Raw genomic sequence first — 24,406 nt, forward strand, 5'->3', positions numbered from 1 at the left:
GCCCTGCCGCAACCCGACAAACGCGTAAATGCAATCGACAAGCATTGCAATCATTGCAAAAAGCGCGGACACACTTGCAACGAGTGCTGGAATCTCCACGGACGGCCTAAGGCAAAGGTACCGAACGCGCAAGGAAAGATGCAAAGCGGCGAGATAACGGGAGCAAGAAAGAAAGCGATAACGCAGAAAAGGAACTCTGACTCCGAGCACAGTAGCGAGGAAGAAGGAGCGACGAGCCGCACGCAGAGCACGCGCGCTCGAGCGTATCAAGTGACACACGTAAGACGAGACGGCACACGATGCGACGGTCTTGACCTAATTACGCTCCCAATCAAAGAAACACGCGCTGGTAAAATCGACATGTTGTTCGATTCAGGCGCGACAATATCGTTAATAAAGGGAAAGACAAGAATTTATCCCGAAGAAGTATCATTGGTAGGAATAACTGGCCACCGAGTGCATACTATAGGAAAGATGCAAGCCACTATCAAGATAGGCGAGCGAGAGATTAAACACGCCATATACGTGGTGAGAGACGATTTCCCTATGGAATACGAGGGGATAATCGGCCTCGATTTCCTGCGCAAACAGCATGTATCATGCGACTATAAAAATAAGACAGTGACTATAGAAGATGTCACCCTGCGACTTAAACCGTATAATAAAATTATTTTAAAACCGCGCAGCGAAACCATCGTTCGTGCAGTAACGAACCGAAACAAAACCGAAGTAATCCGAGCCAAGGAAACTTCGCCCGGCATCTATATTGGCAGATGCATGGTGGAGCCGAAAAATTTTATGTGTCCTATAAGCATAATTAACACCACGGATAAACCAGTGGAAATCACCACACCGATCGTTACCGTGGAAGATATCGAAGAAGATGTCATGCAACAAGTCTATGTCGTGACCTCCGAAACGGACTGCGAGACAAAGCTTCCCCGCGGAGAACGCATATGACAACTATTACGCACACAGCATCTCAATCCTGAGGAACGAAAGGCACTCAATCGGATATGCAATGAATATCAGGATATATTTCATTTGAACGGAGAACCTCTGACGTGTACCTCGACGGTAAAACACGAGATCAGCACGCGAGCCGACGCCGCGCCTGTGAACGTGCGACCGTATCGCCTTCCCGCCAAACATAAGGAGGAAGTGAGGACACAAATAAAGGAAATGTTGAAAAATAGCATTATCCGCACTAGTACGAGCCAGTGGAACGCACCCCTGTTAGTTGTGCCGAAGAAAGCTGACTCGACTGGAAAATCACGACTTTGAATAATAATTGACTTTCGAAAGTTGAATGATTTTGACTATTGGCGACTCATTTCCACTGCCAAATATTGATGAAATATTGGACCAGTTAGGAAATGCTAAATATTTTACGACGCTAAATCTAGCGTCGGGGTACCACCAGATACCCATGGCTGAGCATGATAAGCCGAAAACCGTATTCTCGACACCGTATGGACACTACGAGTACAATCGGATGCCGTTCGGACTTAAAAATGCGCCAGCCACATTCCAGAGGCTAATGAATTCTGGAATGCAAGGACTTAGATGCCTCGTGTATTTAGATGACATTGTCATATACGGCTCAAGTCTAAAGGAACATAACAAGCGCTTAGAAGTGCTACTACGCCTACGGGAGCTAATCTAAAGCTACAACCCGATAAGTTCCTTCGAAAAGAGGTGAATTACCTCGGCCATATTATTTCTGAGGACGGGATAGCACCCGATCCTGGAAAATTACAGGCAATCAAAGATTTTCCAGAACCACGCAAGGTCAAGGACATTTAATCCTTCATCGGACTTGCAGGTTACTATCGAAAATTTATCAGCGACTTTTCTGAAATTGCTAAGCCAATGACGAAGCTAACTAAGAAAACTGAAAAGTTTGTCTGGACTACCGAACAGTAGATAGCGTTCGATACATTGAAGAAAAAATTGATGACGGCACCCGTGCTACAATATCCGGACTTCACCAAGGAATTCAACGTGACCACGGATGCTTCCGACTATGCAATCGGAACAGTTCTGTCACAAGGACCGTTAGGTAGCGACCGTCCAATTGTTTACGCAAGCCGAGTGTTAAATCGCGCGGAGCAAAATTATAGCACTACCGAAAAGGAGCTGCTAGCAATCGTGGGCTGTCAAGCATTTCCGCCCATATGTGTACGGCGTAAAATTTAAAATAGTGACAGACCATAAGCCACTTACATGGTTATTTAGTGTAAATGACCCCGGATCGCGTCTGATTCGGTGGCGACTAAAATTAGAAGAGTATGACTATGAGATCATACACAAAGCCGGTCGAGCGAACGCGAACGCCGACGCGCTGAGTCGAAACGTGAAGCGAGAGGCTCACGTTTCGACTCAGCGTTACGGAAGACTCTGATAAGATTCTTGCGCTCGAAGAGAACAGTGTACACACACAATTAAGCACGCCGATAAAAAATAATGAAAGTATACAGGAGTATACTGAAGAAGAAAAGAAACAAATTCTGTATGAATACCACGGGTGACCTCCTTTTGGACACGTAACGATTGGACACCGCTCGATTGGACACGCACGATTGGACACGCACGATTGGACACGGCTCGATTGGACACCGCACGATTGGACACCACACGATTGGACACCGCACGATTGGACACCGCACGATTGGACTCCGCATTATTGGACACCGCACGATTGGACACCGCATTATTGGACACCGCACGATTGGACACCGCATTATTGGACACCGCATTATTGGACACCGCACGATTGGACACCGCACGATTGGACACCGCATTATTGGACACCGCAGTCTTCTAGTGAATAACATTTATATATCATATGACAGATTATCTAAGCTTAGAAATATCTGGCAGAAAAAAGCTTCGATTTGCCAGAAAGAAAATTGAATTTTAAATATCTATATACGTATTTTTAGGAGCATCTCGTTTTGCGTGGAAAGTTTCAAACCTATGTGGTGCAGAAAATGCTCGCACGCACACACACACACACACACACACACGGGGGGGTGCAAGGGGGGCCTTCGGCCCCCCTCCCGCACCCACCCCGTCCAAGTCGCTAACCCATGCAAACTGTATTAGAAATCTGCATACACACACGTAAATGTGTGTGTGTGTCCAATTGTACGGTGTCCAATAATGCGGTGTCCAATAATGCGGTGTCCAATAATGCGGTGTCCAATAATGCGGTGTCCAATAATGCGGTGTCCAATAATGCGGTGTCCAATCGTGCGGTGTCCAATAATGCGGTGTCCAATAATGCGGTGTCCAATCGTGCGGTGTCCAATCGTGCAGTGTCCAATAATGCGGTGTCCAATCGTGCGGTGTCCAATAATGCGGTGTCCAATCGTGCGGTGTCCAATCGTGCGTGTCCAATCGTGCGTGTCCAATCGAGCGATGTCCAATCGTTACGTGTCCAAACGGGATACTCCCGAATACCACGATGCCCCGACAGGAGGACATCAGGGAATCGAGCGAACGATAAGAAGAATACGCCTAAAACACAACTGGCATGGATTAACAGCCGACGTAGAGAGATACATAAAGAAATGCGAGCTCTGCCAGAAGAACAAACTCTCTCGCAGAATTAAAGCACCGCTAGTTATCACCGATACACCAAGCCGACCATTTGAAAAATGCGCGCTGGATATCGTCGGACCGTTAACTTTAACAAACAACAAAAATCGGTACCTGCTGACATTTCAGGATCACCTAACAAAATTTAGTAAGGCTGTGCCCCTTCCTAACCAAGAAGCGAATACCGTAAGTAAGGCATTCGTGACGAAAATCGTTCTAGAATATGGAATTCCGGAATGCATATTAACAGATCAGGGAACTAATTTTATGAGCGAAGTATTTAAGAATACTTGCAAACTGCTCAAAATTAAGAAGATACAGACGACGGCTTATCACCCTGAAAGCAACGGCGTATTAGAACGATCGCATCGAACCTTAGCCGAGTATCTAAGGCATTTCATTAATAAGGATCAGACGGACTGGGACGAGTGGATTCCGTATGCTAACTACACCTATAATACCACCCCCCACACCGCAACAGGGTATACTCCCTTTGAATTAATTTACGGGCATCCCCCCGAATTACCAACAGCGCTAGCCAAGCCGCCTAAAAGGACGTACAGCTACGATGACTATGCGCTCCAGTTACGGGAGAGATTACGTGCCACTAATAGTATCGCCAAAGATAACATAAGGGATGAAAAGCAAAAGTCGAAGGATTATTACGACCGATCCGTAAATGAAACTAATTATAAACTTGGCGATAAAATTCTACTTTTCGACGAAACGCTTCGCCGAGGACGTTCTAAGAAATTAGACGCGCAATGGACCGGACCCTATACCATTACCGAAAAACACTCGCACGTTAATTATACGGTAAAAAGGGGAAGACGGACAGTTCGCGTACACGTAAATCGCATTAAACCGTTTATTGAGAAATAACGCGAAAATAAAAACAAAAGAGAGAGAGTAGAAATAATATATACACACATTCATACACACATGCTAACGCAAAAAGTATATATAATAATAATAATAAATAAAATTAGACTCACCAGGTTGAAAACCGCCTGAGTAATCCATCCTGAACTATAATCCGAATGGCACACAGTAGAAAAGGGGGAAATAAAGAGGGGAAGGAACTAACACTATACTTAAACTATAACGTATGAACTAAACACTAAAAACTAAAGAGGGGAAGGAAGGTCCAATGTTTACTCCTCTAACCCTCTGTCCCCCCTCCCCTCCTCCGAGGAGTCCTCATCCGAGGAAAAAGGTTCCTCTAGGGAACCTACGTCATGCTCCCACTCCTCCCCGGAGTCGGACACCCCAATCTCCTCCAGGAACCGGTCTATTAGACCGGGAGAGGGCGGAAACAAGTATGGACCATTCTCGGAGCTAGCCTCGTCCTCGTCGGATTCATCAACATCCTCGCGGTCAGAGGATACATCTTCGCCGGAGGACGCATCATCCTGCTCCTCCTCGGAGCTCTCAAACTCCGCCGCGTTTTCGACCTGGTCTTCGAAAACCCCGACAATTTCGCCCTCGTCCGGAGACTCGTCACTCAAGGCAATAACCCCCGGATTAGGCGACGGGGGTGGCGACGGCGGCACTAAAAACTGCATAATAATTTTTTTTTCCCTTCGCGGACCGTAGAAAAAAAAATATCTTGCACGACAGCTCGGACAAGACTAATCTCAGAACAGTCTAAGACAGTCGACCCAAAGGCAACATTAGCTGAGATAGATAAACATTATACCTTTCTCACGCACAATTAAAGAAGAGCACGTCGACGAGATAAAATAATGCTGATTAATAAGATGCAAGGTAGTAATAATAAACCACCTTGCAGGGGACTTCTCATATGTATCTACCTGGCAACAGCAGCTCAAGGAAGCGACACGCTGTATCAAGTGGAAAAATTCACTCATCATCCGGGGATCTACTATGAGAAAATAGGTAGACTCCGACCAATAGAATCGCAATGGAAACTAATAATTAAGATAAACACCGCGTCTTTATCAAAAAGACTGACGCAAATTGAAAAATATGTACAAAAAACTGACAACTTATGTAGAATCGTCGCGGTAATGAATAAGGCTATATGCGACAGTTTTAACGCTGTGATCACAAAAGAATACCAGAGGACAAATCGACTGATCCTGCGAATAACTGACACATATAAGACGCCGACAGTACAAAAACGAAGACTGATCGACGGAATAGGCTCAATAGCCAAATCGCTATTCGGTACCATGGACGCCGACGACAAAAAGATAATTGACGAACAACTCGCAATACTACATGACGCACAACAGTCAACACAGCACGCAGTAAAAAACCAACTAAAAATAATACAGGCAACTATAGCACACATCGACGAGACAGAAAAGACAGTACAACATAACGAGTACCTCCTCGCGAACCCGACCAAAAATCTCAAGCTAGAACTACTAGAAAGCGAACGCGCAAACAACATACAATCAAATTTTATAATTATCAGCATCGTACTGTCAGAGTTAACTCGCGATGCGGAAGACGTCTTAGATTACGTCACCCTATTAAAAAGGGGTATGATGCACCCCAGATTAACGCCTATAGACCATATTATACAACTGCTTAAAGACGCGAACTCTCAACTCCCGGAAGGACTCTATTTTCCATTTAGAGCGAACCAGGAAGAATGGTCAACTATTGAACAATTCGCACTTGTAAGCGACAGCGTAAATATATACACGATTTTGCGTTTTCCATTAATATTGACGTCAAAATACGAAATATTAAATGTGATAGCACTACCTGTGCGAGAACATAATAACACATTTTCTGTAATAGACATCAGGTATCCGACCATAGCTATAGACGGGGATCAGCACACGTATATAACCTTGCCGCGCATCGATTTACAAAATTGTATGAAGATAAATAAAGATTACCTATGCGAGCGAAATTATCCTGCGAACAGGATTAATTCACACTCCGTGTGTGAAGTCAAAATGTTTTTAGAAACCGATAGGTATCACGAAAATTGTAACATTAAAAACATAGCGTCTAACCATAGTTTTTGGATAGCCTTAGGCGACTCGCACTCATGGCTATATTCCGTACAGGAAAAACAAACTGTAACATTTTACTGTAAAGACCACGGACAGATAAAGGAAGTGATTGAAAAACGGGTAAAATAACATTGAAGAATAACTGCAAATTAATGACGGAAGACACGATAATAAAGTCTCCTAAGTTATCACACAGTACAGAAATAGAAACATTTTTATCACAGTATAATATTTCTATACTAAAGAACGAAACAAAGCTAAGCATAAATGCAGTGCAACCGGTAAAATTACAAAACATTGTCCTACATTCCTCAAAGTTAGAGGACTTAAACAAACAAATTATAGAAATGGACAAAAAATTGAATGAACAACCAAATACAATTTTTCAGTTACATTTTATCTATCCAACGGCTACCGGCGGAACAGTAATTGTAATAATACTAGCAATAATAATAACTGTTGTTGTAATAAAAAAGAAAAAGAGAAACAGCCATGAGAAGCGAGTCACACTAGACGCGGAATAGATAGATGCGGAATATACAATTCCCAGATCTATTTTAAAGCGTAGCAATAGCACGCCTTTTTTATTAAGTATACAAAAACTTCGTACCTCCGTTTTTGTTTTTTTTTACGGGGGAGGGATGTTGTGAGCGGAACACAACCAATAAAATTATATTACAAATAAAGTATTTAAATTATCATTTAGCTCACCGAGGAAGGCTCGCTATTATAAGGTGTCAGGTGACATATGCCTCGTGCGCTGCCGGCCGGTCATCGCACTGGGCAACGCACCAGCCACCTTAAAGAATTAGCGAAGCCAGCTTAGCAACAATCATGCCACCGGAAATGCATACCTGCATTTTGGCAATTGTTGCTAAACTCGCAATATTTCCCGCGCGCTGGATGCGCGCGGGAATGACCATATATGGTCATGCGGAGAGCTCGATGCCCCCACTAATAATTAAATCCGCGACACTATTTAAGCCGCTGCCGAACAACGGCCAGCGGGATTAGTGATTAGAAATCAAGCCGATACGTACGGCCCGCACGAGTGAAGTACGAGTTCGGGACTTAGCCGCAAGCAAATCTCAAGCGAGCAAAGATACGACGCGTTAACTCCGAGTCACGCGCCGTATCTAATCAAGTGTAATACGACGCGGCACCTTCGCCGACTGCAACCAATGTACAACCACAGTGAAATAAATCTGTTATATCAAATCAACTTAGAATCAGTGAGTGAGTGATTTGAGGACCCTGCCAACAACAGCCACCTCTTTTTGCGAGTTCCTACTCCTTGGGCAGTAACGAATCCCGAAAGATCTTTTGTCGCACCGCAAGGTACGGCAAAAATCCTTTGTTGCACCGCAAGGCGCAACAATGGAAAAAAATAAATTATATATTATATAAAAGATATAATAAAAATAAAATAAAAAATATAACAATATTAATACATTATTTCTGACCGTGATATATTAAACATATCAATGAGTTGTAAATCGCCTAACGGTCTACATCGAATCTTAGTGATAGATATAATTCTTTTATATTAAATTTAATTTTCTTAGCTTTATTTTAAACTGCGCCCCGACAGGAATCGTTAGACTTAAAACACAGTAACTAAGCTAAATTTCGATGCTCAATTGCATAAACCGGTTCAAACCTCGGCCGAGATATTATTTTTCGCAATAAATTAATTTACATTTTTTGGGAGAAGGTAGAAAAGAGGGGATTGTAAGATGCGATTGAGCATCGAAATTTAGCTTAGTTACTGTGTCTTAAGTCTGATAAATCCTGTCGGCGCAAAATAAAGCTAAGAAAATTAAATTTAATATAAAAGAATTATATCCATTACTAAGATCCGATGTAGACCGTTAGGCGATTTACAACTCATTAATATGTATAAAAAATATAAATTACAAAATTTAATAATAATTAAATTTAAAAATAATTAAAAATTTCAAAAATGACAAAAAAATATTAAAAAAAAAAAAGATTCTCGATAAGATTTTACCTTCTCGCAGTGAGAATCGGGCAATATTGATTACATCAGTAGCAAAAGATGTTGAGAAACCTACGCGTGCATACAGACGCGTACATACGTAGATAAATGCGTATATACATATTTGCATATTTATGCATGTAATAATGATTGGCCACAACTCCAGTCTTTTTAGATGTGAGGAAGATTCTTTTTGGTAAAGGAGAAATGATATTCGAGGAAGATCTTGTTTTGATTGGAGAAACGTAAAAAGGAAAATCACGTATAAAAAAAAAACAAATAAAGTAGAAAATTTGAAGAAAATTAGGTAATAAATTAATGTATGTACATACATGTATGTTTCGTACATGTATGTAATTTAATGTATGTACATCTGTGTGTTTACATCTTAAAAAACAACCTTAACTTAATCTCAATATTACTTAAAACAATTCAGCGACTCTACATTTAAAATTTCCACAAATTTAATCCTTTAAAGTTTAATAGTGTGATTACCTCTAATATCGTTAAATTAATCTTAAAATTACTTTAAAAAATTCAGCGCTTCTACTTTTAAATTATCCAACACAATTTAATAACAATTCTTAACTTATAATTTTAGAAGTTGTCGGTAAGTTTAAATTGTAGCCCATATATATATTTGTCGTAATTAAATTAAAAAATTATTTTTATTAATTATTTTTATTAATAGTAATGTTAAGGAAACATTAATTAAATTAAATTAATATTAAATAAATGCAAATCCAAAAAGAATCTTCTTCTCTTTTATAATAAACTGTCACGCGACTGTCAAAATTAACACTACAAAGCTGTCAAAATTCAATCGTACTGACAGCTACTCTCGCAACGCGAAGCGAGGCAAGCGAGAGAACCAATCAGAGACACGAAAAAGAGGCCTCAAGGCATCGATATGAACGAAATTCACACAGGTGACACGGCTTTTTTAGAAAGGGATTTTAATAAACACATTTTTATAGTTTATTATATTATTTTTATTATAATATATGTATTTACATAAAAAATATAAAAATATTAATTTTTGTATAAATACTTTAAGTATTTAAGAATAATTTTTGAAAAATTTTATTATTTTAGCTTAATTTTTAAAAAATAAGTTTTGTTTATATATAAAACAACTAGTTTTTGTATTGCGATAAATTTTCTTGAATATTTAGTAAAGTATTCATTTAAAGAATTAAAATTTTTGTTATTTTTTAATACATTTTTATTAAAACACATTTTTAGTTCTTATTAAAATAACTTTAATTCAATTTTTAATTTAAGCAAAGATATATATATATATATATATCTTTGGACCCCAACAATAAATACCTATAAATTGGATAGTTTTTATGCAATTAATTGCATACAAGGGTATTAAGGATTGCTGATTTCAAATTTGATGTTAAAAAACGCAAAATTTAAAATGGCGGATTCAAAATGGCGGACTTAAAATATTCATATATAAACTTAGAAAAATGTTTTTGTGTAAAAGTTTTACATTTTGTAATTCTATGTTTATATGAATGCGTGCATGTGTGCTTTTGAGGAAAATGCTATTATTTCACGTAATAACATTATACAAAATAATTTAATTTGGCACTACAAATGTATGAAATTAAAATAAAATTATGTTTTCCCAAAAAGGAACGAAAAATATATTATGTTTTATATTTTCTCTACAAAAGTAATGGTATGAAGAAAATGCGCCAACTATGAAATTGGATGTTTATACGAACTAAAACGTCTACTTTTACAAATACTTATTTGTACAAATATTACAAATAAATATTTTACTACAAGAACTTGGCGCCGCTGAACCGAATAATTTACTATTAAGTGTACAACTTTGCTTCCGCCGTTTTCCAATAGATAGCTGTAGCGGTAAGTGGTGGTCGAAATAAATAGATCGTAGACATCATACAATAAGCTTAGGCATTTGTAAACATAATGTCATCGAAATATTAGTCGATTTGTGTCTGTATCATAAAGTTATTCTCGATTGAAAATGTCAGCTTACGAGCCAAATTCTTGTCATTTGCGGGAGGTTTGAATTTTTTGCTTCAATATGAAGAAATCTGAGGGCTCATCGAATGTTTTTAAATATGGTGAGGCTGCTATTAGTGAAAGAATGCGCCGAGAGTGGTTTCAACGCTTCAAGAACGGTGATTGTGACGTCGAAGACGGCATGGTGGTGGAAGAGAGAAGGTTTTCGAAGATGCAGAATTGGGGGCATTACTTGATCAAGACTCGTGTCAACCGCAAGAAGAATTGGCAGGATCATTGGGAGTGACTCATCAAGCCATTTCAAAACGCCTGAAAATCATGGGAATGATTCAGAAGAAAATTGGGTGCCGTACGAGTGTGCGTGCGTGCGTGCGTGCGTGCGTTTAGTATATAACTTTGTTTATAAGAAAGTGATTTTTAATATCTCAATCTTTTATGCGAGCAAACGTTCTCTCTTTCTCTCTCTCTCTTTCTCTCTGTTTCTTTTATGTATGTGTATAATGTTATACGTATATAACGCCATTACGATTTTGATTGCAAAAAATTGTAATTTTAACTTATTATTATTTTAATATGTAAGTTAAATTGTAAGAAAGCCATTTTGTATTAAAGCTAATTATTCGGTTTAGCGGCGCCAAGTTTTTGTAGTAAAATATTTATTTGTAATATTTGTACATATAAGTATTTATAAAAATAGACGTTCTAGTTCGTATGAACATCCAATTTCATAGTTGGCGCATTTTCATTATATCATTATTTTTGTAGAAAAAATATATTTTTTGTTCTTTTTGGGGAAAACAATTTTATTTAAATTTTATACAAATGTAGTGCCAAATTAAAATTATGTTGTATAATGTTATTATGTGAAATAATAGCATTTTTCTTAAAAGCACACATGCACACACACACGCACTACACTTGGCGCTCTTTTCTTACCTTTTTTTAAAGAAAGGTAATTCTGTGCGAATATCACATATTTTGTGGTATTAGGCATCTTAAATTCACAAAACTGTGATTAACTTACTACAACATGTTTAAACATTACAATATTTAATACACATTTTTCTTTGCATGTTCTTCTAAATTAAGTTTTATTTATAGCAATGTACAGCGTTGAAAACCTATACAAACAATGTAGTATTCGGATTAAAAAATATACATTTTTATTGTTTGCATTTCCAACCGTTCTCGAAATTTGTATATTATAAGATTAATTAGTTAATTAATTAGATAATTAATTTTAGATACGTATTGACTCTTTGAAGTCTTTCAAAGGTATAGTGTTTATCTCAAGTACGCATCTCCAACCGTTTTTGAGATTTGCATGTTTTAAAATTTAATTAATTAATTAAATTTTAATTAATTAATCCGAAGACATCTGATAATACTAGTGCTTATCCTAAGTTTGTATCTCCAACAGTTCTCGAGATATACAGGGTGCGGGACCAAAATTTGGACAAAATTCAATTTAAATTTTCCGCCGTTCTGTACTAGTAGTGGTCACGATTGACATTCAAATAACTTGACGCATGTATTAAACAGTCATAATCTCGAAACAGTCGCAATGTTGAAACCAAGTGTGGAGTATAACCAAAAAGCCGCGATTATCGAAAGTGTTCGCGCTGGGCGCTCAGCGACAGAAATCATTCGGTTCTTCGGCTACCCGAGACTGTGTATGATGTCATCGCGAAGTATAATGAGTCGAAGAAGTCCAACGAAGGTTTTGCAACACCGACGAGGAAAACTCACTCGAAGGAGCGCTTTGTCAGAACGCCCGACATCAACAAGCTCAGGAACTGATTTTTGAGGATTCAGGGCAGTCGATCTGAAAATTGTCATCGGTTGTCGGTGCGAGTGAAAAAACTATGCGTCGAATTGTCGAGGAGGATCTTCGCTACAATTAAAGTGAGACAGATGCTTTCCGAAGCTACCAGGATAAAGCAAGTTGAACGCCGTTGCAACCTGCTTTTGTGTTCCTTAAGAAACAATGCTGCCGGACGCCTCAGGTTTTTTTCCGACGAAAAAATTTTTACTGTTGATGCGAAAATCAATCGAAGGAATGATCGGTGGCTCGCTCATGACCCTGAAGATATTTCCATTGTTTATAGAACAAAATTTTCGGCGAATGTTCACGTGCTAAGTATTGTGTCTAGTGAGGGTGATGTCATGCATTTCATTAACAAAGGAGAAAATGTCACAAAAAAAGTTTATTTGCGTGTTCTACAAATGTAGTGAAGCCGGGGATGGAAACTGTGTTGTTTGGAAAGCCGGATGTTTTCCAGCAGGACAGTGCGCCTGCCCACACAAGTCATTTGTTTCAAAATTGGTTGTCGGACAACGTCGACATGTTTTGGTCCAAAGCATTCTGGTCTCCCAACAGCCCAGATTTAAATCCTTTGGACTTCTATGTATGGAGCGTGGTTGAAGGGTCACCAACAAGATCAGACATTCAAACGTCGCATTATTGAGAGCCGCTATTGAAGCGGCATTCGCCAATATGGAACGTGACACATTAAAACCGGCCTGCGAACGCTTCAGACCGAGAATGGAGGCGGTCATTCAAGCAGCGGAAGGATATATCGAGTAAATGTATTCTCTGTCTTTATGACCTTACAAACAATATAGTAAAAAAAAAAATTGTAAACTTTTCCGTTTTTGCAATAAAAATTATGTTTGAAAAAAATCTTTAATTTGTCCGGATTTTGGCGCCGCACCCTGTACATGTTACAAAATTTAATTAATTAATTAATTTTACATAAGCATTGACTCTCTAAAGTGTTCCGATGATGTTAGTGCTTGTCCCAAGTTCTCATCTCCAATCATTCTCGAGATTTGCTTGTTTTAAAATTTAAATTTAACTAATAAAATTTTAATTAATTAGAAGACATGTGATAATACTAATGCTTATCCCAAGTTCGTATCTCCAATCGTTCTCGAGATGTACATGTTACAACGAATGGTACATTTTCTCGTCTTGCCTCTCTCGCCTCTTATATACCTACAAGGTTAACGACGACGACGATGTCTCTTACATGAAAATTTTGACATTTGGACTTTGCGTCATGTTATCTCCTCTCATAAGGTACGTAGAGGTAAAATAAAAGCAGTTTTCTTATACAAACCGACTCCAAGCTTTTGATTGAGCCTACTTAGAACTCGGTTAGTTTAGCCGTTTCTGAAATGTGATGATCTCGGATGCTCGCAAGTCGCGTACTCGTGTAAAGAATACGGTCGATTTCGCGTTGCGCTTTCACTTGGCGCGAGCCACTACCGTGTCTCTTGATACTTTAGGTCTGTTATTTTGAATTTTGCATTTTTGACATCAAATTCGTAATTAGCAACCCTAAAATTCCCTAGAAAAATGTTTTTGTGTAAAATTTGTACATTTTGATTCTACGTTTATGTATGGATATTTTAGGTCCACTATTTTGAATTTTGCATTTTTGACATTAGATTTGAAATCAGCGATTCTTAAAACTTTTGTATGTAAATTTTATGCAATTTCTAATTGCATAAAAAATGTCAAATTTATAGGTGTTTATTATTGGGGTTTTAAGGATTCCACTCCATCAAGCGAGGGTTAATTGAACAGTCTGTAAACTTTTTATAATTTTTTTATTATATTATTTAAAACTAGATATAATTATAACATAAATGTAACATTTTTAATATAATAACGATATAATTAACGATATGAATGATTATTAACAATGATAAAAATGAATTAAAAGAAGCGTTAGAAATTATTGAAGTAAAATATAGTATAAACTTTGATTACTTTTATAGGAATGTGGTAACGGGAGAGCATTATCGATTTGTGAGCATGTGGATGGCACGAACATCATATTTAGCTGCATTCTTTGTTATGCTCGTATTTGTAAGTATCTTGTGAATTTTACGATTAATTTATCGATCGATTATACATGTATATGATCATAGAATTTGATATTTATAAGATAAAGATAAGATTGCCTATTCAGGCTGCAGCGGATCTTGGCGTTGAATATAATTTTTCTGTAAATTTAATACTTTTAGCTTATATAAGTACGCCGATATTTTTGTCAGTCTTGAAATACAGTTATTAGCTAGATATCGATGTGGTTTAAGATTAGAATATTATTTTTTACAATAATCAGTATATTTTAAAGAATGCCTTTTTTTAGCAACATGTATGTACAATAATAATCAATTATTTGACCAATAAATGGTTCAAACCTAAGATAAAGGTAAGATTGCCTATTCAGTCGAATTACCTTGTAACCGCGCTCGCGAGTGACGGCCAACTTCGCGTCCGCCTCTGGTCACGGCTCTGCGTCGCCCGGGCGTCGGGGCGACCGAACTCCGATATTTTCGCTAAACTCGAACTTGGGCGTCAGGTACGTTGAGCGTACCACTCTTTCTATACTAAACGGTGAATCAACGTTACGCCGATATAATCGTGGAAAAGACGGGCGCTCTTTAGATGACCGGGGCCTCGGCGGCTCCGATAGCCAGCTATTCAGCCCTAAAATGGCAGAGAGAGAGGTCGGCGCGGGCGGATGGAATCGGGAAGGCGAGAGGACTATCAAGACAACGTAAATTTAACAATGAAATTAACAGATATATTTAACAGTGAACGATACAGAATTATACGACTCTGTTGAGCGGCACTGGTGATTCGCGCGCGTTACAAGCTTATGACCGCTTGAAATTAAATTCCGCAAGTCGGGACAATGAACGGATGGGTTGTTTTACGTACGCGGGAATTCTTCGACTTGTCTATGCTTTATTCTGCGTCGTTGGCGGACGCCAAACTTCCGATAGAATAACGGTTTCGCCAAGGGCGATTGGGACGAACAGTACTCGGAGCCCGCGCGGCACGCGACTGCTCTTCCACGCGTTATAAGATCCCGTGAGCAATGTGCGCGGCAATTATTATTAGCTCGCCAACGAGGCGGTACAAGACAATTACATTAAATCTGACGAGAGCGCAATTACAAAGTGATTCGCGATACAAGTGTGACAAAGTAAATTAGAGTTTACGAAATTATAAATGCGCGACGATCTACAATAGAATTAACGACAGTAACTCACGATACGATCACGCTACGAAAATACAGGTGACTCGGCTGCGGATCGGAACGCATACGCAACGTAATTGTAATACAGAACGAACAGCACGGAGCGAATTCACGCGGGCGGGCGCGATTGGGCGAGGTAACGATATTCTAATCATTTCGAAAGCTCGTAACTGTACTTGAACGTCGGAAAATACGGCAATAAATTCGCGATTTTCCCGCGACTCGCTCAACCGCGAAATCGGTGGCTTTACAACGTTATCGTGACGCTTGTCTCACCAAGTTGCCTCTGTTTCGTCTGCATCGTTGGGATGATCTCCGGCTCCTGCGTCCTCTTACACAAAAATCGCAGCTCGGGATTCGGATCACACACGGTACGCTACAATGTCCGCAGCTCGAGTGAGGGATTCTGGATCCTGTGGGGTTCGCTCGGCGACGCGCTCCATCTTGCCTCTGATAAGCCGGGCCCTTATTGACCGCGATTTTCCAAAATCGACTTGCGCGCGACGCGCAACGTGCACGCCGTCGCTTGCTGATCGATCCAAGCGCGGTGGTCGATATTGTTGGGCCCCGTGCACGGGAATTTTTGGCGCTTTCCTCTGCGGCAGATTCCTTTCTCCTTGCCGGGCGCATCCTCCGCCACCGAGACGTTATCTTTTCCTCGACGAGGGCGTTTACTAATTGCAAGCTGTCGCGATCTACGCCGAAACTTGTGCGCGATCGGATTTGAAGTCGCCCCGTCGAGACACCGGCCTCGCGTGCCTTTGCTGGATTCTGAAAGCGTGATTCGGCAGCAGTATCAGAATTCTCGTACGATACAAATTGTAGGCAAGATAAGGGCGGTATTACCTGCGGACCCCCGCTCGAAAAGGATCTCGATGTTTACTTCCTCGATGTCCGCTGTGCGACTTCCGTGAAGGTTCTCCGTCGAGACGAGACGTCCAAAAATTACAAAATAGATCGCTGTGGCCACCGATTCCCGCCGCACTCGCGATGCAGCGCTTGTAAGAATCTTAACAATTAGCGAAGGGACAATACACGAGACGACACACAGAAAACACGACTTATCACACTTTCGCGTCCGTTCCCAAGCGGGAGGACGCAGGGCTCGCGTGATGTTAACGCGTAAGGGCCCTTAGGCCCTTGTGACGAACAGCAGCCTGCGGCTGTCACGTCACAACCTATATATCTGAGTAGTCGAATTGGGAAGATGTTCGCACGGACTGGAAGATTTAGGCTAACAAGGGAACCTCGCGAACCCGAAAATTCTGATTTGAATGAAACTTGGCATAAATGTAGTGGGGGTAAATACATGAATTTAGAAATTTTTAGTTAGTGCTTATAAATGGTTTGAAGGGGTGAAACCACCCTTCAAAATTGAGACATTTTTGCGTTTTCTCGATATATCTCGCGAACTAAACAAAATAAAAAAAAATGTTTTATACAAAAGTTTTACAGTATAAATACCTCTATTTAACTATGCTATTTATTTTTTCAAAAAAATTAAAAAAAAAATTTTTTTTTTGAAAACAGTTATTAGTTTTTATTTAACAGTTGCGCAATAGAGTAGTCACATTGCTTTAACACAGTGTTCATTCTGTCTACGTCACATATTTTACATTTAAGTTTTATATTCGTCATGTCACAGTATGTACTATATATGAAATGGAAATCACGTTGTTGTGAGCGTTTGCTCGTTTTGGGAATTCTTTCCCGTTAGTAGTTGGGATTCGTTCTGCTTGAAGGGTTAGGACCCAAAGGGTGAAGGTTCGGCTCGGTGTATGAGAGAAAAGAAGACGCTTCTTACTTGCTTGTTCGTTGTCTTTATTTCTTTCTCTTGCGCTTACAGTCAGCTGTGATGGTGTCAGGTATCACTCGCGATAAGGTGTATAGTACGCGACGCGGCTCGGACGTTGTTACGTTTCTCTCCGCTCGGTCGCGCTTATATATGATAGTTTCTGGCGCAATTTCGGGGGCCAGTGACCGGGCGTTGGTAGCTTCCGCGAGACTAAGGGCGGGTTTATCAATGCTCAGCTAAGTTAAATTTGACTAATAGTTAAATACTAACTGTAAGCTATGTGTTTATCAAAGCGGAATAACTAACAGTTACGCATAAACTGTTGGTTAAAGTGTTTGTAACAAACACTTTAACCAACAGTTTATGCGTAACTGTTAGTTATTCCGCTTTGATAAACACATAGCTTACAGTTAGTATTTAACTATTAGTCAAATTTAACTTAGCTGAGCATTGATAAACCCGCCCTAAGCGTTTCGACATCGGAACGCGGTAGCTTCGCGGTTTTGACTTTGCAGCGTAGGGCCTATTTCTAGGGCGATACGAACTGCTTCCGAGCGCGCTGTTGTAATCTCACGGAAGTTACTTGGGATTTCTGTGAGCGCGGCGGATTCTTGTGCGTCTTTCGAAAGAGGTGCTTCTTGCAACGTCTTTCGAAAGATGCGTTTCGCAATTTTGATACATACGGTTGTAATCGGCTTACAACAACGTATTAATAAAAGTTTGGTAACTTTATTAATGATGTTACGCATCATTTTCACATCAGTGTCAAGTCTAACGTGTGCTTGATCAAAACATCAGTATCACATCTGACGTGTGCTTGATTTTTCTGTTTGATTGTTTTTAATTAAGCAAAGCATCATGTTACACATAAATGTTGCGAATGTTCTTAATATGTTAATTATTTTATTTCAAATTATACATATTCTACCAACGCCTATAAATGAAAGAGAAATACAATTACGTGATGTGATAAAGGATATTATAACACATATAGTGAATGACTTATCATTTGATGTACACACTGATACTGCTTTAGAATTTCAAAATTATTGAGAAGTGGATTTACCTGACATAGAATATGTAACAGATGATGAGGAAGAATTAAAAAAATGATAATTGTGATAGGGACTTCACCTTTCTGAAGCGACGTTGCACTCCTGAAATAGAGTATCGGCCTTTTTCCCACTTTTCCAATATTTGACGGCTTTTTTTTATAGCTACTATTTAAAATTTCGTCTTTGTTCACAATTATTTTCATTATCAGGTTCATAATCATTATTATCATTTTCTAAAAATTCTTCCACTTCATCTGTTACATATTCTATGTCAGGTAAATCCAATTCCCAATAATTTTGAAATTCTAAAGCAATATCAGTGTGCACATTAAATGATAAGTCATTCATTGCATTTGTTATAATATCCTTTATCACATCACGTAATTGTATTTCTCTTTTATTTATAGGCGTTGGTGGAATATGTGTAATTTGAAATAAAATAATTAACATATTAAGAACATTCGCAACATTTATGTTTTATGTGTAACATGATGCTTTGCTTAATAAAAAACAATCTAACAGAAAAATCAAGCATACGTTAGATGTGATACTGATGTACTGATCAAGCACACGTTAGACTTGATACTGATGTGAAAATGATGCGTAACATCATTAATAAAAATACCAAACTTTTATTAATACGTGATTTCCATTTCATATATGATACATACCGCGACATGACGAAAACTAAAACTTGAATGTGAAATATGTGACGTAGACAGAATGAACACTGTGTGAAAGCAACGTGACTACTCTAATATTGCGCAACTGTTAGATAAAAATTAATAACATACATACAGGGATGCAGATAATATAAATGTATACTATTATAACATAGATAATATATAACATGTATAATATACATATAGATAACATAAATGAAACATAGTATAAGATAGTATAATTACTTTATAATGCTATATACATAAAAGTCAATTTTATTGAAAATTTATTTTAATAAAAAAAAAATTTTTTTTGAAAAAAAACAGCGTAGTTAAATAGAGGTATTTATGCTGTAAAACTTTTGTATAAAACATTCTTTTATATTCTATTTAGTTTACGAGATATGGTAGAAATATCGAGGAAAGGTAAAAATATCTCGACCTTGGAAAGGTGGTTTCACTCCTTCAAACCATTTATAAGTCCAAATGGAAAATTTTCTGATTTTAATAAAACTTGGCATAAATGTAGAAGGGCTAAATACATTAATTTAGAAATTTTTATTTTAGTTCAAAAACGGCTTGAAGGGGTGAAACCATCCTTTAAAGTTGAGACATTTTTGCATTTTCTCGATATATCTCGCAAACTAAACAAAAAAAAAGTTTCATACAAAAGTTTTACAGTATAAATATCTCTATTTAACTATGCTATTTATTTTTTCAAAAAATTTTTTTTTTACAATAAATTATTTATAGTTTTTCGAAAAACGAGGAATCTTACAAGTACTTTTGAACATTGATATCTCGCTAGTAACTGTATTTTAAGACTAACAAAGATGTCGACGCGCAATTTATATGAACTATTTACAGAGAAATTATATTTAGTAGCAAAATTCGTTGTGAATCAGATAAGCAATCTTATCTTTATGTTATAAAACATTATCTTTTGAAACATTGGTTGAATAATTAACTTATTAGTATGTGATATTTATATACATTTACATGATATTTATGTTTATGAAGAGATAGAAAATTGCCCAATCTATGGTAAAGAATTCATAATTTTAAATTAAATTTTTTAAATGTTTATTATATTCTTTTTTACTAGCTCAATTTATCTCTTTTCAATTTATATTTTTTCTATTATAAGTGACTGTGAATTATGTAAGTTGTTTGGGAAAATCAAGACCAAACTTAGATCACGTGTTAATCAGGTCGAGTAAATAAAAAGTTTATATAAACTTGTTCGGAAATGTTTTAAAATTGTTTGAAAAGTTAAAGATTTTTATTAATTATATATATATATATATATATATATATATATATATATAATAATAATTACGATAAATATTTTCAGGAATATTTGAAAAAGTTTGATAGTTATTAAAAGTTTGATGAATAGAACCATTTTTACAAAACAAAGAATTCGAACATTTATTATAATTAACACAATTAATTATAATAAATATAATTAATTGTTATTAATTATAATATTTATTATAATTAATTGTGTTAATTATAATAAATAAATATTTACATAAAATATTTATTTATTTTATGTAAATAAATATTTACATAAAATATTTATTTATTTTATGTAAATAAATATTTACATAAAATATTTATATAAAACTAGAACATTATAGGCGCGCGCTACTTAGCTTTTTACTTTTTGAAAATAAATTGCAATAATAATTACATAGATAACCATGATCTATACAAATTAACTTTTGTTAACTTGATGATGACAGTATCTTACAAAGTTATTGCAGTAAGACTATCAGAGTTGCAGAATACCGACAACATTTTGATAGATGCAACTATCGATTTTATTCCTTTATTTCTTTTTTTAAATGTTTTTCATAATAACATTATATAAAAAATTAAGAAATACATTCTTAGAAATGTAAAATATTATAAAAATCACATTATTGTAATAATGTTATGTTAATAATGTCTTACTAATTACTGGGCAATTCTTTTTCTTTTGGTTCCCTCTCCTCTTTTCTCTCTCTCTTTCTCCTTGCTCAACCTTTTATTTTTGCTTTATTTATTTTTTAACTTTAAACAAAGTGTTGTTTATCCTCTCCTTTTCTTTCTTTTACATTGACTATTTTTTAGGTCTTCTTTAGTTTTAAATATTAATAATAATATTAGTTAATTAATTATATCCTTTTCTCTTCTTCCTTTCCTTTTTTTTTCTCTTTTTCATAAATTAGAATTACACCTTCAATGTAAAATACTACGAAAAAACACACAAAGAAAAAAAAGAGAACACACACGCATCATGATTTTTCTTGATCAGAAGGAGGCTTTTTCCTCATTCGATTTTTTAAATCAATTTTCTTTTAATGTTTTTTTCTCTCTTTTTCTTCCTTTTGTTGTATCTAGTCAAATTTTTCTTTATAATATTCTTCGTTTTTTCTAGCAAAAAGATAAATATTATATTTTATAATATTCATACTCTGTCAGATATAAATTTAAGAAATTTGTAAACAATTTGACAATACCAATTTTACATGTAAATATCTTACTACATTTTACTTTAAAAAAATTTTTCTTAAGTTTTTTTAATTTGCTCGCTCTTTCTCTCTCTTCCTTTTTCTCTTTTGTTTCCTCTTTTACATGACACACACACACACACACACACACACACACACACACACACACACACACACACACACACGCGCGCGCGCGCGCGCGCGCGCGCGCGCGCGCGCATAACACAGCACACTTTTTTACAAACATAAATTTTAACATACGCACATTTAAAAAAAATCTCTTCTTTAACAGCAGCCCAATAAGCACACAATATTTTTTAAACGTTTTTAAAATATTTATTTTTAATTAATTTTACGTTATCAGCGTTTATTGTACAAATAATATTTATTTAATATTTTATAAACATTTGTTTTATATTAATTACTTATTTTAAATAATAAATTAGAAAAAAATATTTATAAAATGTTTATTTAACGTTTTATTTAATATTTATAAATTATTAATTTTTAATTAAAAACTAGCTTTTTCGCCCGCGCTTCGCGCGGGCTCTAAAGCTCTTACTTCATGCACACACATATATAAGTGCCGCGTCTGTTTGTCCGCGGTACTTATATAACATTGAAATGTAAACCTAATCATTTCTATGTCCATCCATTTGCTTTTGGTATTCAAATTTTTATTTTTGATCAAAAATACACGCCCGTGTGAGTAGTTCGCGGAAATACAAACTAACAAACATGCGTACTTATCGTATAATACAAAATCATTAGTGGTGCTATTTACATCAGTACATCATGCCGTACTCAAGCGTGATCTTATCCAATACATGTTTTTACAAAACTTTTCATAATGAAGATCGTGTTATAAAACTTCCTCTATAATAAAAATTTGAATCAATTTATCCATATACAGGTTGTTTCATTTAAGGACCTACATTTCTTAAAGTTACGCCATTCATTGATGAAACACCTTCCTGTATATGGAAAATCCAAACCCATAGCTATCATCCTCAAAAAATTTGGAATTAAATGAGATTATTTGTGGTTCGGGCCACAAATGATGGTGTAGTTCGCGGTCATACAGATAAACATATCCGTTACTAATTTTTATAAAGAAAATTTTGGAAAAACTCTGTTTATGTAAAAAACAAACCCTTAATTTTAATTAAATAATTAAATGAAAATTATCGCGGACATACAGAAATACAGACAACTGAACTTATATACATAAATTTTTGTAAAACCCTGTATATGTAAATAACACCTTTTTACATTGATTATTTATTTATTTATTTCCATATACAGGTTGTTTCATAAATGTTTGGCGTAACTTTAAAAAATGTAAGTCCTTAAATAAAACATCTTGTATAGGGAAAATCCAATCCCATGGTAGCCTTACTCATTAAGTTTTGAATAAAATGAGATCATTTGCAAAAGATTCGGGCTACAAATGACGATGTTGTTCGCGGTTATACAGACAAATGTTTATCCGTTATTAATCATTATATAATTTTTTGAAAAACCCTGTATTTCGAAAAACCAAATCCATAGCAGCAATCCTTGTAAAATTTGGAATAAAATAAGATCTTTTGCATTAGAATCGGACCACAAATAACGGAGTAGTTTACAGGCATACAGTCAATCATTCATACGTATATTTTGACCTATCATTTTTGAAACACCCTGTTTTTGAAAAATTCGAGACCATAGAAGTCTTCTCTAGAAAAATGACGGATTAATTCGCGGGCATACAAATTTCAATCATTCATAACGTATATTTTGGTCTATCATTTTTGAAACACCCAGTTTTTAATAAATTTGAGTCTATAGTAGCCATCCTCGAAAAAAATGCTAAATATAGATACCATTTGCATTAAGATCGGACCACAAATGACGGAATAGTTTGCGGCATACAGACTTCAGTCATTTATACATATATTTTGGCCTATCATTTTTGAAACACCCTGTTTTTGAAAAATTTGAGTCTATGGTAGCTATTCTCGGAAAAAATGCTAAATTTTGAGACCAGTTGCAAGAGGATTGGACCACAAATGACGGAGGAGTTTACGGGAATACAGATTTGAGTCATTCATACGTATATATTTTTGCCTATCATTTTTGAAACACTCTGTATTTGAAACGTTCGAACCCATAGTAACCATTCCCTGTACAAATGATAAATTTTTAGACAAATTGCAAGAGGATCGGCCCTCAAATGACGGTGTAGTTCGCGGGCAAACAGACTTTAGTCATTTATACGTATATTGAAGCCTATAATTTTTGAAACACTTTGTTTTTAAAAATTGGAGTCTATAGAAGCCATCCCCGGAAAAAATGCTAAATTTTGAGATCAGTTGCAAGAGGATCGGACCACAAATGACAGAGGAGTTCACTGGAATACAGACTTTAGTCAAAAAAACGTATATTTTTGCCCATCATTTTTGAAACAACCTTTTTTTGAAAAATTCGACCCCATGGTAGCAGTCTCCGGAAAATTTGCTAAATTTTGACACCAGTGGCGTTAAGATCGGACCACAAATGACGAAGCAGTCCGAGGAGTTACGGACATACATCGCGACTTATATATATAGATAGATAATAATTTAAAGAAATTATTTAAGTAATATTTATTTAATATTTATGTAATATTAATTTTACATTAAAAAATTGTTTGAAATGATATTAAAAAAAATATTTATTTAATATTGATTTAATATTTATGTTACAATAA

At 36.5% G+C, this 24,406-nt stretch overlaps 1 protein-coding gene across 4 annotated transcripts in view; it reads left to right on the forward strand.

Annotated features, from left to right (window-relative positions):
- LOC105831572 (membralin) overlaps positions 1-24,406 on the forward strand; it is a 361,211-nt gene that overhangs the window by 29,229 nt on the left and 307,576 nt on the right. For all 4 annotated transcript variants that reach the window (XM_036288173.1, XM_036288174.1, XM_036288172.1 and 1 more), the window contains one exon: positions 14,392-14,482. In XM_036288173.1, the coding sequence (XP_036144066.1) occupies positions 14,392-14,482 (91 nt within the window). The remainder of the gene's footprint in view (positions 1-14,391; positions 14,483-24,406) is intronic.

This window comes from Monomorium pharaonis, chromosome 6, assembly GCF_013373865.1.
Source record: "Monomorium pharaonis isolate MP-MQ-018 chromosome 6, ASM1337386v2, whole genome shotgun sequence".
NCBI lineage: Eukaryota > Metazoa > Arthropoda > Insecta > Hymenoptera > Formicidae > Monomorium > Monomorium pharaonis.